The following is a 13,692-nucleotide window of genomic DNA, read 5'->3' on the forward strand; positions in this document are numbered from 1 at the left end:
TACATATACACACACACATATATATACCCATGCACATATGTATATATAGTTATGTACACATACAGCTAGATGTTTGCTAGGTACTTACATACAATAGCTTGGTATTTTTATTTAATTTGTTCTCACAATCAAGAGATATGTTTTAAACAGATATGAAAAGAATACTGTATTATGAGTAGTACAGATCTGAAATCTTAAATATAAATGTCAGGAAACTATAGATCCCAGGCAACAGATGAATCGTAGGGTGAGGGAGACGGACATTTTCAGGCGGAAAGTTGACCCTCTCTCCTTATTTCCATCCAGGCTCTGTGTCAGCAGACATACAAGTCAGTGGGTTCTGCAGACCCAGGACCCCTCTCCTCTGTCACAGGCTCCCTGCATGTGTCAGCATCTATTTGGGTGCTTTGGGTCACCTCCGGGGGACGTGAGAACAGGAGGAGCAGATGCAAGCATGGTGGGTCTCGTGTTGCTTTGCTGCCTGTGAGTAGCAAAGTCCTTTGTCTCTGACCCAAGGGTCTCATGTCTTCTGCCAGGACCTATGAAACAGAAACAGGTTAATTTATCAACCTACAAGTCAGATTAAATCAATTGCCAGGCTGGATAACAGCCTCATACAAAAACTTTGGAATTGTTAACTCCTTTTCTGTTTTATGTGAAATTATCTATTGGATTTCTGTTATTTCCTTTTTAAAAGCTTGATTTGAATTCACCACTGAAGCCATTTGAGACTCCAGTTTTACTTGTGGGGAAATCCTGAGGATAGATTCAATTCCATTTTTAAGTGACTACACAGATTTTTTTATTTTGTCAGTTTTGGTAACTTGTTTTATAAGGGATTTGTTCACCTCATCTAAATTGTCATGTACGTTGCCATATACTTGTTCATATGGGCTTCTCAGCAGACACAGTGGTAAAGAATCTGCCTGCCAGTGCTGGAGATACAAAAGACACAGGTTTGATTCCTGGGTCAGGAAGAGCCCCTGAAAGAGGAAATGGCAACTCACTCCAGTATTCTTGCCTGAAAAACCTCATGGACAGAGGAGCCTGGCGGGCTACAGTCCACAAGGTCACAGAGTCGGACAGAACTGAGCACACACATACTTGTTCATAATATTTCCTTATTATTCCTTTAATATCTATAATATTTGGGAAAAGCCAAACTTTCATGTATTCCTGGAAGAAATAGTTTCGGTTTTCATTTTAACTTTCTTGTCTTTATCAAAAGAAATAGTTTGTTAATCTTCAGAGGACTTACTTTCAGTTTTGTTAATTTCCTTTATTGGTTGCTTTATATTTATTGATCTCTACTCTTATGTCTATTATTTTTGTCCTTTTGTATTTTGGGTTTAAATTCCTTGTCTCTTTCTAGATTCTTATGATGGAAACTTAGAGTGATCTCAAGTCTTTTTTCTTTCCTAATTTAAGAATTTTCCTTTAAGTACTGCTTTAGAAACATTCCCCCCCCAAAAAGAAACATCCCATGAAATTTCATAGGCTATATATTCATTATAATTTTTTTCAAATCAAGTTTTCATTTTCTTTGTGATTTTTTTCATACATTTTTATGACCTCTTTGACATTTAGAAGGGAGCTCTTCAGTTTCCAAATGTCTAGGTTTATCTGGATATGTTATTGATTTCTAATTTAAGTCTATTATTGTCAGCTAACTTCCTTACAAGTCAAGCCTTTCAAGTTTATTGAGTATGTTTTCTTCCCAACATACAGTTTATCTTGGAGATTTTGTTATATGCACCTGATAAGGGATACTAAAATCTCCATTGGATTTGCCCTATTGTTCTTCCAATGTTTACTTTGGGTTTTTTGTTATCAACATAGTTTATTCCTTAAGTCTCAGCTCTCAAGGCCGCCCCACATGAAGAATGAAGTCAGGTTTGCTTTTGATTTCGTATCCAGGTTGACAGTCTAACATACCTCCCTAGCCTTTCTGCATGGATGGGTGGTTGGGTGGTTGTGGTGTTGTGCTGGTTGTTTCGGAGTCCTGTGGAGGAAGGTACTCGAGCAACAAACTCATAGAATGTCATTCTTCCCTGAGAACATCCACTCTGCACCAAAGCTGTGTTGAACAAAACCTACTTCTAATCCAGCAAAATAAGGGCAAGAGGGCACAGTATACACAACAGCAGTTAGAATGTCATGGCGGCGCCAGCTCAGAAAGGACCCTGGTCAATATCTTGAAGCAGCGTGTGTCTCAGCTCGCTGCTCGCCTAGCCAAAACCCATTCTCTCCTTTGTTTTTATTAAAAGAACCCTTGTTTTCAGCTTTTATTGGCAATGCAGCCAAAAAACAAACAAACAAACAAAACCCCAAACAAACAAACCCTACCATTTTTCAGATTCTAGGTCAGCAAAGGCTGCCCACAGCACATGGCTCTGTCGCTGAGATGAACTGAAACCTAACCAGGAATTGCTGTGTAGTTTCATTTTTCCGGCATGGGTGTCAGCCCTTCCTCCTCATGTCTCATTCTTCCTGCTTGGAATGCAGAAGGGAGACTAGTGGTATCTTGTGACCATGCAGTAACCATAAAGATGAAAGAACGAGAAGACAAAATAAATCCAGGGTGTTGATGCTATCTATCATGAGGCTACTGCACCAGTGTCATCTGCCTATGTCCAGACTTTATATATAAGGACAAGAAAGAACAGCCTAATTTGGTTAACATAATTGTGTTTACATGCAGGTGAACCTAATCCCTGCTGCTGCTGCTGCTAAGTCGCTTCAGTCGTGTCCGACTCTGTGCGACCCCATAGACGGCAGCCCACCAGGCTCCTCTGTCCCTGGGATTCTCCAGGCAAGAACACTGGAGTGGGTTGCCATTTCCTTCTTCAATGCATGAAAGTAAAAAGTGAAAGTGAAGTCGCTCAGTCGTGTCCGACTCTTCGCGACCCCATGGACTGTAGCCCACCAGGCTCCTCCGTCCATGGGATTTTCCAGGCAAGAGTACTGGAGTGGGGTGTCATTGCCTTCTCTGGAACCTAATCCCTAACTAACCCCAAAAGAGAAATGCATTAAGAGACACATGGCTCTATCAGAAGCCAAGTTCAAACTTTGGCCTGAGAGTTACACTTCCACATTTTCTACTCTTCTTGAAACATTTCTATAAAAAGTAAATTTCAAAAGTTTCTATGTTATTATGTAAAGAACTCAGTGTAGGCTTTCACCCATTTTGCATCATTTTGGTAATCAGAAGTCCTCCAAACAGTGGTTTTCTCTCTCTTTGAAATATCACTTCTTTTTCTGAAATGAAATATTAAGCCCAGGCCATACCGAGGAAGATTATTGACTGCCCTTCTGTAGAATAATTTGACTTCTTACACAGTTTGAAAGACATTACATGGTGAAATTTGTGCAAAATTATTTTCTTATCTGGGACCTCAGCAAATGTGTTTCTATAACTGCTTTGGCCTTTTCTCTCTTGAACTGACATCACGTTTAATCCTTTTCTTTCGGGGAGTGCTGAATTCTCAGGGTAATCCCTTTTGCATTAGCACTGGACCTCAGATGAAATTTCCTACACGCTTGTGCTGGGGAATTAATCGACCTGTTAACAATCAAGCTGTCACATAAGTATCTACTGATGCAAACTCCTACTTCTGAAAGAGATACCAATTCCAGTCCACATTTAGGATAAGGCTCTGAAGGCCCAGGTTGAGAGTTAGTACATGAGTGGAATGCAGTGCTTCTCAGCTCTGCTAACCTAAATTTGAATATTTTGTGAAGTTGAGTGCTTATTCCTGAAAGACTGTGAAATTTGTATCTGTGCATGCACAGGTGCACATGTGTGCATGTGCACACACCCACACACACGCGCACACACACCCCCTAGCATTTTCCAATTGCTTCATGAATGAAAATAATGGAACAGAAAAAAAAAAAAAAAAAACCTGGAGTCAATATTTAACAAGCAAAAAGTGCAGAATTCTAGATATCTAACAGCTTTGAATCTGATAAACTTTTCAAGACTAAGACATTAATAATGGAAAATAAAGCCTATTGTGAATTAATTACTAGTCCAAATTGGGTCCAAGCCAATAACAATGAGATCAGAAATGTCAAAGAATCCTTCTTGAAGCTTAACAGGTAAACTCTGAACCCTGTCTGCATGATATGAACAATGTGAAAATATTGTTCTTAGTTTTTTTTGTGTAAGTTTCAAGACAGATACAAATTACTTAAGACTGAGTTTTTTGTTGTTGTTGACTTGGGCCATTGATTAAAATTACATGTGCTAAATGTTTGAGAAAAAGTGATCTTATATTTTTCTGCTGAACTGGAACTTTGTTCTGCTAGGAATATAAATCTATTTTACTTTATTATGACCATTGTGTTCTTATTAAAACATCAAAATACAATAGATTGGACTAAACCATCTTCTTGGGACTTTTGTTTGTTCTATTACGTAGATAGAGGTGGATACACATAGAGCTGATGAGTTATCTCCAGGTAGATAAATGAGATTAAGAAGGCTAGAGCATGCCAAACCATCTTAAACAAGCTCACTATATTTATATCTGACATTTAGTTGATGATGTAACCTGCTTCTATATGGTCTGTCAAGCTCAGGATTGAGTATTTTTCTGTAAACTGCACACACCTTTGGTTGCTTCATGCTAGCGAGGTCCATCTGTTGCTGTCATTTCATAGCCATCAGTTTCAATGTTACCTCACTTCAGATCATGCCTCAGCGCTGTCCAGCCAAAGCTAGGAATGTCCACAAAGTAGATAGCATGGCATAATGACAGGATCCAGGCACATCTGCTTTCAGCTCCAGGTCTGTTCTCAGCTTCAGGAGAGTGGTTCTTTTCTCCTTTATGTTTCTGGTGTTTCTGGTGTTCTTTTCTTCTCTGTCATGGCCAGAAATACTTTGCTTAATCTCTGCTCCTATTGTCTGCTGTCCCCTCCCTCTCTGTTTTGCTTCCACTTCTCCAAATGACTTGCATTTCCTAAAACACCACACAGGCTGCTGACGCCCTAAGAATTTTCCAGTAACTCATTAAGTGAAACTGGCAGGGATTTAAAATAAAAACAATGAATCTGCAAGTAGGAAGATTTCAAACCTCTTAAAATTTTGATCTTTGGACTAAAATGACCAAGTGCCTGCCTGGGTTGCTACCTGAAAGCTATTAAGATTTCTGTTCTCAACTTTTGTTTCTTAAGAAGAGTGCCTCCCTAACCCTTCCCCACATTCTGACCCAGTCAAAGCGGGTAATATATTGTTGCCCTTCCATGTGCCTCAAGTGGCAACGCCACATTTTTAGTATTTCAAGTGTACAACATGATGATTCTTTTCCTTTTTAAAAATCTGAAGTACAGTTGATTTACAATGTCGCGTTAGTTGCTGGTGTACAACAAAGTCAGTCAGAGATATTCACACATACACACAGACACTCTCACACACACATAAACACACACACACACACTCACACATACACACACACACACACACACACACTCATACATACATTTTTTTCAGATTCTTTTACCTTATAGGTTATTACAAAACATTGAGTGTAACTCACTGTGCAATGCCCCATTTCTGAAGAAGGAGAGCCATGATATAATTTCTCGCTAGAACAAATGTGGTCTTCACCAGAAATCTAGTGAGAACTGAGAACTGATTCCTTTTTGTCTTTTAGTTTGCCCAGTAAAACTTAGTTTACATTGATATAGTTATTTTAATTCTTTTCATAAGTAATTTGACAGGAACTGTGGGAAAACTATCTTGGAAAATGGTTGGTAACTGAATGACAATACCATGAAGCAAATATACAAAAGTGCTAGCTCTTGAAAAGTGAAAAGTGAAAGTTAGTCACTCAGTTGTGTCCAGCTCTTTGCAATTCCATGGACTATATGGTCCATGGACTTCTCTAGGCCAGAATACGTGGGTAGCCTTTCCCTTCCCCAGGGAATCTTCCTGACCCAGGAATCGAACCAGGGTCTCCTGCGCTGCAGGCGGATTCTTTACCAACTGAGCCGTAAGTTCTTAATCTTTTCCAAAATTGCCAATACCACATATTTCAAAATTGTACTATGAAACTTTAAAGCTCACTTATGATGAATTGCAGAAAATATTTACCTGACTAAATATTAAAATGCCATAGTACAGTTTTGGTATCGTTTTTTCCTCTTAGGTAACTAAATACTTTGAAGTTAGTTGAAATAAGGTCCTTTAGAGGTTAAGTGAAACTTTAAAAAGCAGATAATTTTATCATATAAAAGCTTTTCCAGAAAAAACAAAGATTGCACAAGTCCTTTTATGAGCTTAATATCTTGATATTAAAATTATATAAGGATAATACAAAAGAAACAGGGAAATAAATAGTCCACTTCTGAACACAGATAAGAAAATACTAAATAAAATGTTAGCCAAATAGATATTGTCTATTAAGAACAATACAGTGTGAATTTGTAGGAATCATCTCAGGAATGGTACAGCAGTTTACTGATCAAAACTCTATCAGTATAATTCATTAAGACAGTGGACTAAAAAAATATTATCACCTCAGTAGATAAAGAAAAAATATTTAATAAATTTTATGCTTATTTAATGGTAAGCAAAAAAAACTAAGAAAACTGGAAGCAAATATGATGTCTTTAACTTAATAAATGTATTCATTTAAAAGGTTCAGTTAAATAGTGTTTATTGAAGAAATTTTGGATGCAATAAAGCAAAGATATCTTTTATCACCACTAGCATTCAGTATAGTACTGAAGGCCCTAGCCAACACAATGAGACAAAGAAAATAATTAACAATGATAAGAATTGGAAAGGAAGAGATAAAACTGTCATTATTTGTAACTGATAAGATTATGTAGAAAGCCCAACAGAATGAACAAATTAGTGTATCTAATAAAAGAGTTAAGTGAAATTGCCAGGTATAAGGTAAATGTTAAAGATTAATAGCATTTTTCTACACTTCTCATGTCAAAATATTGGTTCTCTAAAAGTTGATAAATAAAACTTTTAAAAAAACATATGATTCTTATCTTTAAAAAGGAAACTAACTCATTTTATGAGCCTATGACCCCAATATTTATTTATAAACTGCAGTTATGTACTTTACAAACAACATAGTGTAGAGATTGAAAGCAAGATTGCCTTGGGGTCACACACCTGTGTGAACTTAAGCAAGTTATTTAACCACTCTGCCTCATTTTTCTTGCCTATAAAATGAGAAGAAAAAAATTTCTTCTCAGGGTATTGTGAGGATTAAGTGAATTAATACTTGGAAAGCATTTGGATTGCACAAAGTTGGTGTCTTATAAAAATTAGCTATTATTATTATAGAACTAATATGTTAATACATTAGTTACTTTACCTAAAAATTAAAATGTTAAAATAAAATAAACATTTACAGATGTGCTAATATTTTCCTCTCTTCCTCAATCGAGTGTACATAATTTACATTGGAGTCTATCACTTTAACAGTAAAAACTAACTAAAAATAGAAGATAATATTCTACTTAAAATATCAACCCCCCCAAAAAAAAAAAAATCAACCCAAAATATGAAATCTTAGGAATTAGACCAATAAGGAAAGCACATCTTCTCAGAGAAACTTACAGGATTTCTAAAATTAATCAAATGAGACCTTTATAAAATAAGGCATGTTGACATTTTTAAAGCTATTAATGGTTTCCCAAGTTTATCTAAAACTCAGTGTGTGTGTGTGTGTGTGTGTATAATCAATCAGAGAAGGCAATGGCACCCCACTCCAGTACTCTTGGCTGGAGAATCCCATGGACGGAGAAGCCTGGCAGGCTGCAGTCCATGGGGTCGCCAGGAGTCGGACACGACTGAGCAACTTCACTTTCACTTTTCACTTTCATGCATTGGAGGAGGAAGTGGCAACTCACTCCAGTGTCCTTGCCTGGAGAATCCCAGGGACGGGGGAGCCTGGTGGGCTGCCGTCTATGGGGTCGCACAGAGTTGGACACGACTGAAGCGACTTAGCAGCAGTAGCAATATAATCAATATCTCAGTTGAATTTTCAGGAGAATATGAAACTGATTTTAAATATAATAAAGTTTACACATTCATACAAAGCTAATATAATTTTAAGAAGGAAGACAAGTAGGAACTCATGAGATATTAAGACATATAATAATATCTCAGTTCTAAGAAACAGTGTAGAACTGGTATAGGAACAGATAGATCAATGAAGCAGAATAGAGAGACCAAGCAGAATTATATATGAAGGATAAGTGCATATAACAATGATGGCATCACAGATGTGCGTGTGCTAAGTCGCTTCAGTCATGTGCAGCTGTTTGCGACCCTGTGGACTGTAGCCCGCCAGCCTCCTCTGTCCATGGGATTCTCCAGGCAAGAATACTGGAGGGGATTGCCATGCCCTCCTCCAGGGGTCTTCCCAGCCCAGGGATGGAACCCTCGTCTCCTGTTGCTCCTGCATTGCAGGGGGATTCTTTACTGATAAGTCATGGGGAAAGCCTGAAGGCATCACAGGTAAGAGGCCTAAATGTAAACATAAATTTATCCAGGGCATGCTGCATGACAAGCCAACCTAAAGTCTCACTGGCTTCTGACAATAGACATTTTATTTCTTACTTGCAAGTTTAGGATCAGATAAGAGAATATGCATTCGGTCAGCCAAAGGTGGTCCAATGGTTGGTCCTGTCCATGGTGTGGTGAAGTGCATTCCTTTACAGGGACACACGACAGGAATGGGTTAATAACCGTGATATGAAGGAGTGAATGGGTAACTGTGAATAACAACCAATCTATCATAATAAAACTATAAACAATGTTAATAGAAAAAATGTGGGGAGATATTTTTATGACATTAAAATACCTTGGACTTAGGGGTACAAATTATAATGTAAAATACTGATAAGTTCAAATAAATACAAAATAAGACTGAAGATAGAAAGTCGATGTATGATGAATTGGGAAATGCAGTTTCAACATGATACGGGCATTACTTCCTGGAATACAATAAGAACTCATAGATAAATAAAAGAAAGGAAAACACTGTATGTTTCAAGAGAACAGAAATTTTTCTCTGCCCTGATCGCTGTTGTATCCCCAGGGCTCAGATGAGTGCCGGCAAAATTGACCCCTCCTCCTTAGTGTTTATTCTGCCTCAAGATTCACGTCCCATCTGCCCTAGTCTCCAAGACAGACATATTAATTTCCTGTTGCTGCTACAAGTAGTACATGTTTAGGGGCTTAGAATGACACATGTGTATTCTCTAACTGTTCTGAAGGTTAGAGTTCAGAATCAGTCTCCCTGGCCAGGAGTCAGGGTGTCAGCAGGGCTGGCTCCTTCTGCAGGTTCACCTGTGTTCCTTGGCGCTTGGCTCCCTGCTCCGTCTTCAACGGTGTCATCACGTCTCCTTCATTGACTGCATCTGTCCTCACACTACCTTTTCTGTTTTTGACTCTCATGCCTCCTCTTATCAGACCCTCATGATTACGTTGGGCGCACTCAGATAATTCAGGATCATCTCCTTATATCACACTCTTTAATTTAATCACAGCTGTCAAATCCCTTTTGCCATTTAAGGAAACTTGTTCACATTTAAGGAATGTGTTCACAAATTCCATGGATCAGATCATGAATGTATTGGTGGGGGGAGTATTATTCAGCCCTCTCTCCACACCCCGGGCTTTCTCAACCTTGGCACAATTAGCGCTTTCGAATGGATAATTAATCATTTGTTTTGGTGGTTTGTCCTGAACCTTATAGGATATTTAGTAGCATCTTTTCCCTGGACCCATTAGACCCTAAAACTATCTCTTCCCCCTGGTTGTGACCAGATGTTATGGATCAAGACCCACTGCTTCATGCCCTTCTGGGGATCACTTAATAAAGCAGATCTAAACCTGTTAATCTGCCGCACAGAATCCTGTTTGTCCCCCTATTCCTTTCAACAGAATCTCCTACCTCTGTCATAGAAAGAACCCCTCATACTTAGCATATCATCCAATTTTCCGTAACCTGGCTTCTCTGACTTCTCCTGGCCCCGTCTGCCCCAACTCCCTGTCCACTTGTCCTTCAGATATTCTTGTAGTTCCCCAGATATGAGATTCTCCCATACCTCCTGGCATTGTAAATATGCTTCCCCCGTCTGCCTGAAATTCCGTTTCCTTTTTCTTTATGCAGAGAACTCGTACTTGTGTGTCCTCAGAGTTTAGCTGAGATGTCTGGGACCGAGGTCTCCTCCCTGCGTCTGCTGAGCACCTGAGGTTACCTGTATCTGCATGTGGGTGTTTATTTCCTCTTCTTTCTGCCCTGATTGGTGAGCTGTCTAGATTTCTGACTTCTGTCTGTTTCCATGGATCTAGCTGTCTTCCTGCAACAAATTCGGGGCCCAATAATTTCACTGCTTTTCGAAGGAATGAGGAAATGGTGGCTTTCATGCCTCAAATTGAGCATGCTCTCCAGTATCTGAAACAGATGAGGAATGTTGCTTCAAGATATTTACAAAAATAATACACTTTTCTATCCCAGAACAGAAAATAAATTCATTCTCCTACCCTTTCTCATAGAAAGAACCCCTTACAAAGAGAGTATGTGTGCTGTTTCGTGCTTATAAACTGCTTAGTTATTGTTTGTCCCAAATTAAGTTCATGCTCAGAAACTACCTTCACTTACTAAATATGCTTAAATTAAGAAATAAATTAGAAAAATCCTTCTCATGGAGAGCCTGGCAAAATTAAAGTGCCCAATCCTAGGCTTCACAGCATTGTGAAAAGGTCAGATGTGTCAGAGCAGTTTTGTGGCCCACCTCGGAGACCATGGTTGGTTCTGCAATTTAGATTTTGACTTTGCAAGAAGAAAACTGTCACCTGGCACTTGCAGCCTTCACAATGAAACAAGATCTGCTGCTTTGCAAAGTCTCAGCATTTGGTTTTTGCTTCAAATAATAGACATGTCAAAAATGGTTTCTGTTGCTATGCATTTTATGCTGCTTCTTACAGCCTAACATTAAAAGTTTCTCTTAATGGGTAGAAACTGGAGACTCTTCAGTAAATATCACTGAAAACACCTGCATGTGATGTTCACTAATGACTATTTCCTCTATTCAGAGCTCAAATGAAGAGTGTGTTCAGAGAGGATGGCTGTTCTCTCTACTTGTTAAATATGTTCAGGTACCTTATGTAAAACAGAAATTAAAAGAAATTTCCCCCATACTACATTTTTATCACTCAAGCTAAAAATCTGTCCACAGACATTGTAAGGAGCAGAGTAAAAACAAAGTTTCATTACACAAAACATGTCAAAGCTTAATATGCTAAAGGTGGCTCAGTGGTAAAGAATCCGCCTGCCAATGCAGGAGCCATAAGAGATGTGGCTTTGATCCTTTGGTCGGGAAGATCCCCTGGAGGAGGAAATGGCAGCCCACTCCAGTATTCTTGCCTGGGAAATCCCATGGATGGAGGAGTCTGGTGGGCTACAGTCCATTGGGTTGCGAAAGAGTTGGACACCACTTACTGACCAAACAACAACAGCATATAAGCTAAAGGAAGCTTTTGAGATTGTCTTTAATTTCCATATGAGGCTGACTAAGATGTATTTTTCCTCTAAACCACCATGTCATAAGTTGTTGCTAAATATATTTGATTGTGGGTAGTGTCATATAAGTGATGTTGCTGACAACATTTGGCTAAGACCTTGGCTGGCCTGGTTGAATCCCAAGTCTATAACCTTGAGCATGTTACATAAGCTCTCTGAGCCTCAGTTCCTACATTTGTAAAATGTATCTGTAAAGTTTCTTAGAGGATATGCATTCAGCTAGGACTTAAGATTGGGAGAATTTCAGGAAACTGGAATGAAGACGAGGTTAAGAAAACGTGAGAATTACAGCATGAGCCAAGAAACAGAGAACAGCAAATAGAATTTATCCTAATTCCTTGAATTTGTGGTGTTTTACAGTTTTTGAAGTGCTTTCCTGTATCTTACCTTATTTGTGAATTAAAGCAAAAAACATCATGTGGAGGTTTAAAGAAATGTATGTTTTATTTTACATAAGAAAAAAGTTCGTTTAGAGAAAATGAATGACTTTTATAATGTCATCAAGTAATAAATAATGCTTAAGAAGAAATAGAGTCTAAAGCAGAGTAGGTTTACTTGCAATGGTGACATGACTCTTTAAACACTGCAGATGCACAGGGCATGCAAATTTGCTCCTAATTGCAAGTAAGGAGGGATAACAGAGAAATATCCAAAGATTCAAAGGCTAGTCACAGCGAAACAAAATCTATCTCAGCCTCGAGGGGCACGTTAGTGACATCTCACAATGTCTTCAGTGTTACTCCCCAGCTATTAACTCAGCTCTCTGGAGGATGGTAAACCTAATTCTAATTAAAGATTTTATTTGCTCCAAATGTGCACCAGTACACAACAGCTAAAGAGAATAAGTCCATGACAAATCAGTCAGATGACTGAAAATTGAGATGGTTATAAAATATGTTCACAAGTTATTTGATTCTCCTCGCTTCTAGGGATAAAGCTTAATTCCCCTCGCTTACCCTCTGTGGGCTGTTCAGAATGACTGGATTCTAATGAACAGTAGTGAGGGTGTGGGTGGGACACTGCAGAGACAAGGAGTAAGGCCATTACAGCTTTTTCCTTGCCTTCTCACTTGGATCACACACTCTGGGATGTTACCTGCCATGTCAGGAAACCAGCTGAGCACCCCCATGAGGAGAACCATAAAATGAGAAACCAAGGCCCCCTGCCAATAGCTGTAAAAGAGAGCCATCTCTTACATGGGTCTTCTAGCTACAATCAGGCCTTTAAACTGAAACTTCTTGACAAGCACTGATCTAGAACCACTCAGCCCAACCCCTGCAAATTCTTGACCTGCAAAACTTTGATATAATGAATGAAATAATTTGTTAGGTAGCAAAAAAAATAATAATTACTAAAAAGGGAAACATGAATAATTGTATGAAGACTCAGGATCAGTTCTGTCGTTCAGTCAGGACCGATTCTTTGCGATCCCATGAACTGCAGCACACCAGGCTCCCTGTCCATCACCAACTCCCAGGGTTTACCCAAACTCATGTCCATTGAGTCGGTGATGCCATCTAACCATCTCATCCTCTGTCGTCCCCTTCTCCTCCTGCCTTCAATCTTTCCCAACATCAGGGTCTTTTAAAAAGAGTCAGCTCTTCGTACCAGGTGGCCAAAATACTGGAGTTTCAGCTTTAACATCAGTCCTTTCAAAGAACACCCAGAATTGATTTCCTTTAGGATGGACTGGATGGATCTCCTTCTGTCCAAGGGACTCTCAGGAGTCTTCTCCAGAACCACAGTTCTAAAGCATCTATTCTTCAGTGGTCAGCTTTCTTTATAGTCCAACTCTCACATCCATACATGACTATTGGAAAAATCATAGCTTTGACTAGACAGAACTTTGATGGCAAAGTAATGTCTCTGCTTTTTAATATGCTGTCTAGGTTGCTCATAACTTTCCTTCCAAGGAGTAAGCATCTTTTAATTTCATGGCTGCAGTCACCATCTGCAGTGATTTTGGAGCCCCCCAAAATAAAGTTAGCCACTGTTTCCCCATCCATCTGCCATGAAGTGATGGGACCAGATGCCATGATCTTAAGTTTTCCGAATGTTGAGCTTTAAGCCAACTTTTTCACTCTCCTCTTTCACTTTTATCAAGAGCTTCTTTAGTTCCTCTTCACTTTCT

General features: G+C 38.9%; 1 protein-coding gene across 6 annotated transcripts in view; it reads left to right on the top strand.

Annotated features, from left to right (window-relative positions):
* NEIL3 (nei like DNA glycosylase 3) overlaps positions 1 to 13,692 on the top strand; it is a 347,249-nt gene that overhangs the window by 277,752 nt on the left and 55,805 nt on the right. For 2 of the 6 annotated variants that reach the window (XM_065946470.1, XM_065946469.1), the window contains one exon: positions 307 to 457. The exons of 2 other annotated variants lie outside the window; for them this stretch is intronic. In XM_065946470.1, the coding sequence (XP_065802542.1) occupies positions 383 to 457 (75 nt within the window). In that variant the 5' untranslated portion in view covers positions 307 to 382. Of the gene's footprint in view, positions 1 to 199; positions 458 to 13,692 lie in introns of those variants that run through there. 2 more of the 6 variants (XM_065946466.1, XM_065946465.1) reach the window with 1 other exon arrangement.

The sequence above is a fragment of the Muntiacus reevesi genome, chromosome 10, assembly GCF_963930625.1.
Source record: "Muntiacus reevesi chromosome 10, mMunRee1.1, whole genome shotgun sequence".
NCBI lineage: Eukaryota > Metazoa > Chordata > Mammalia > Artiodactyla > Cervidae > Muntiacus > Muntiacus reevesi.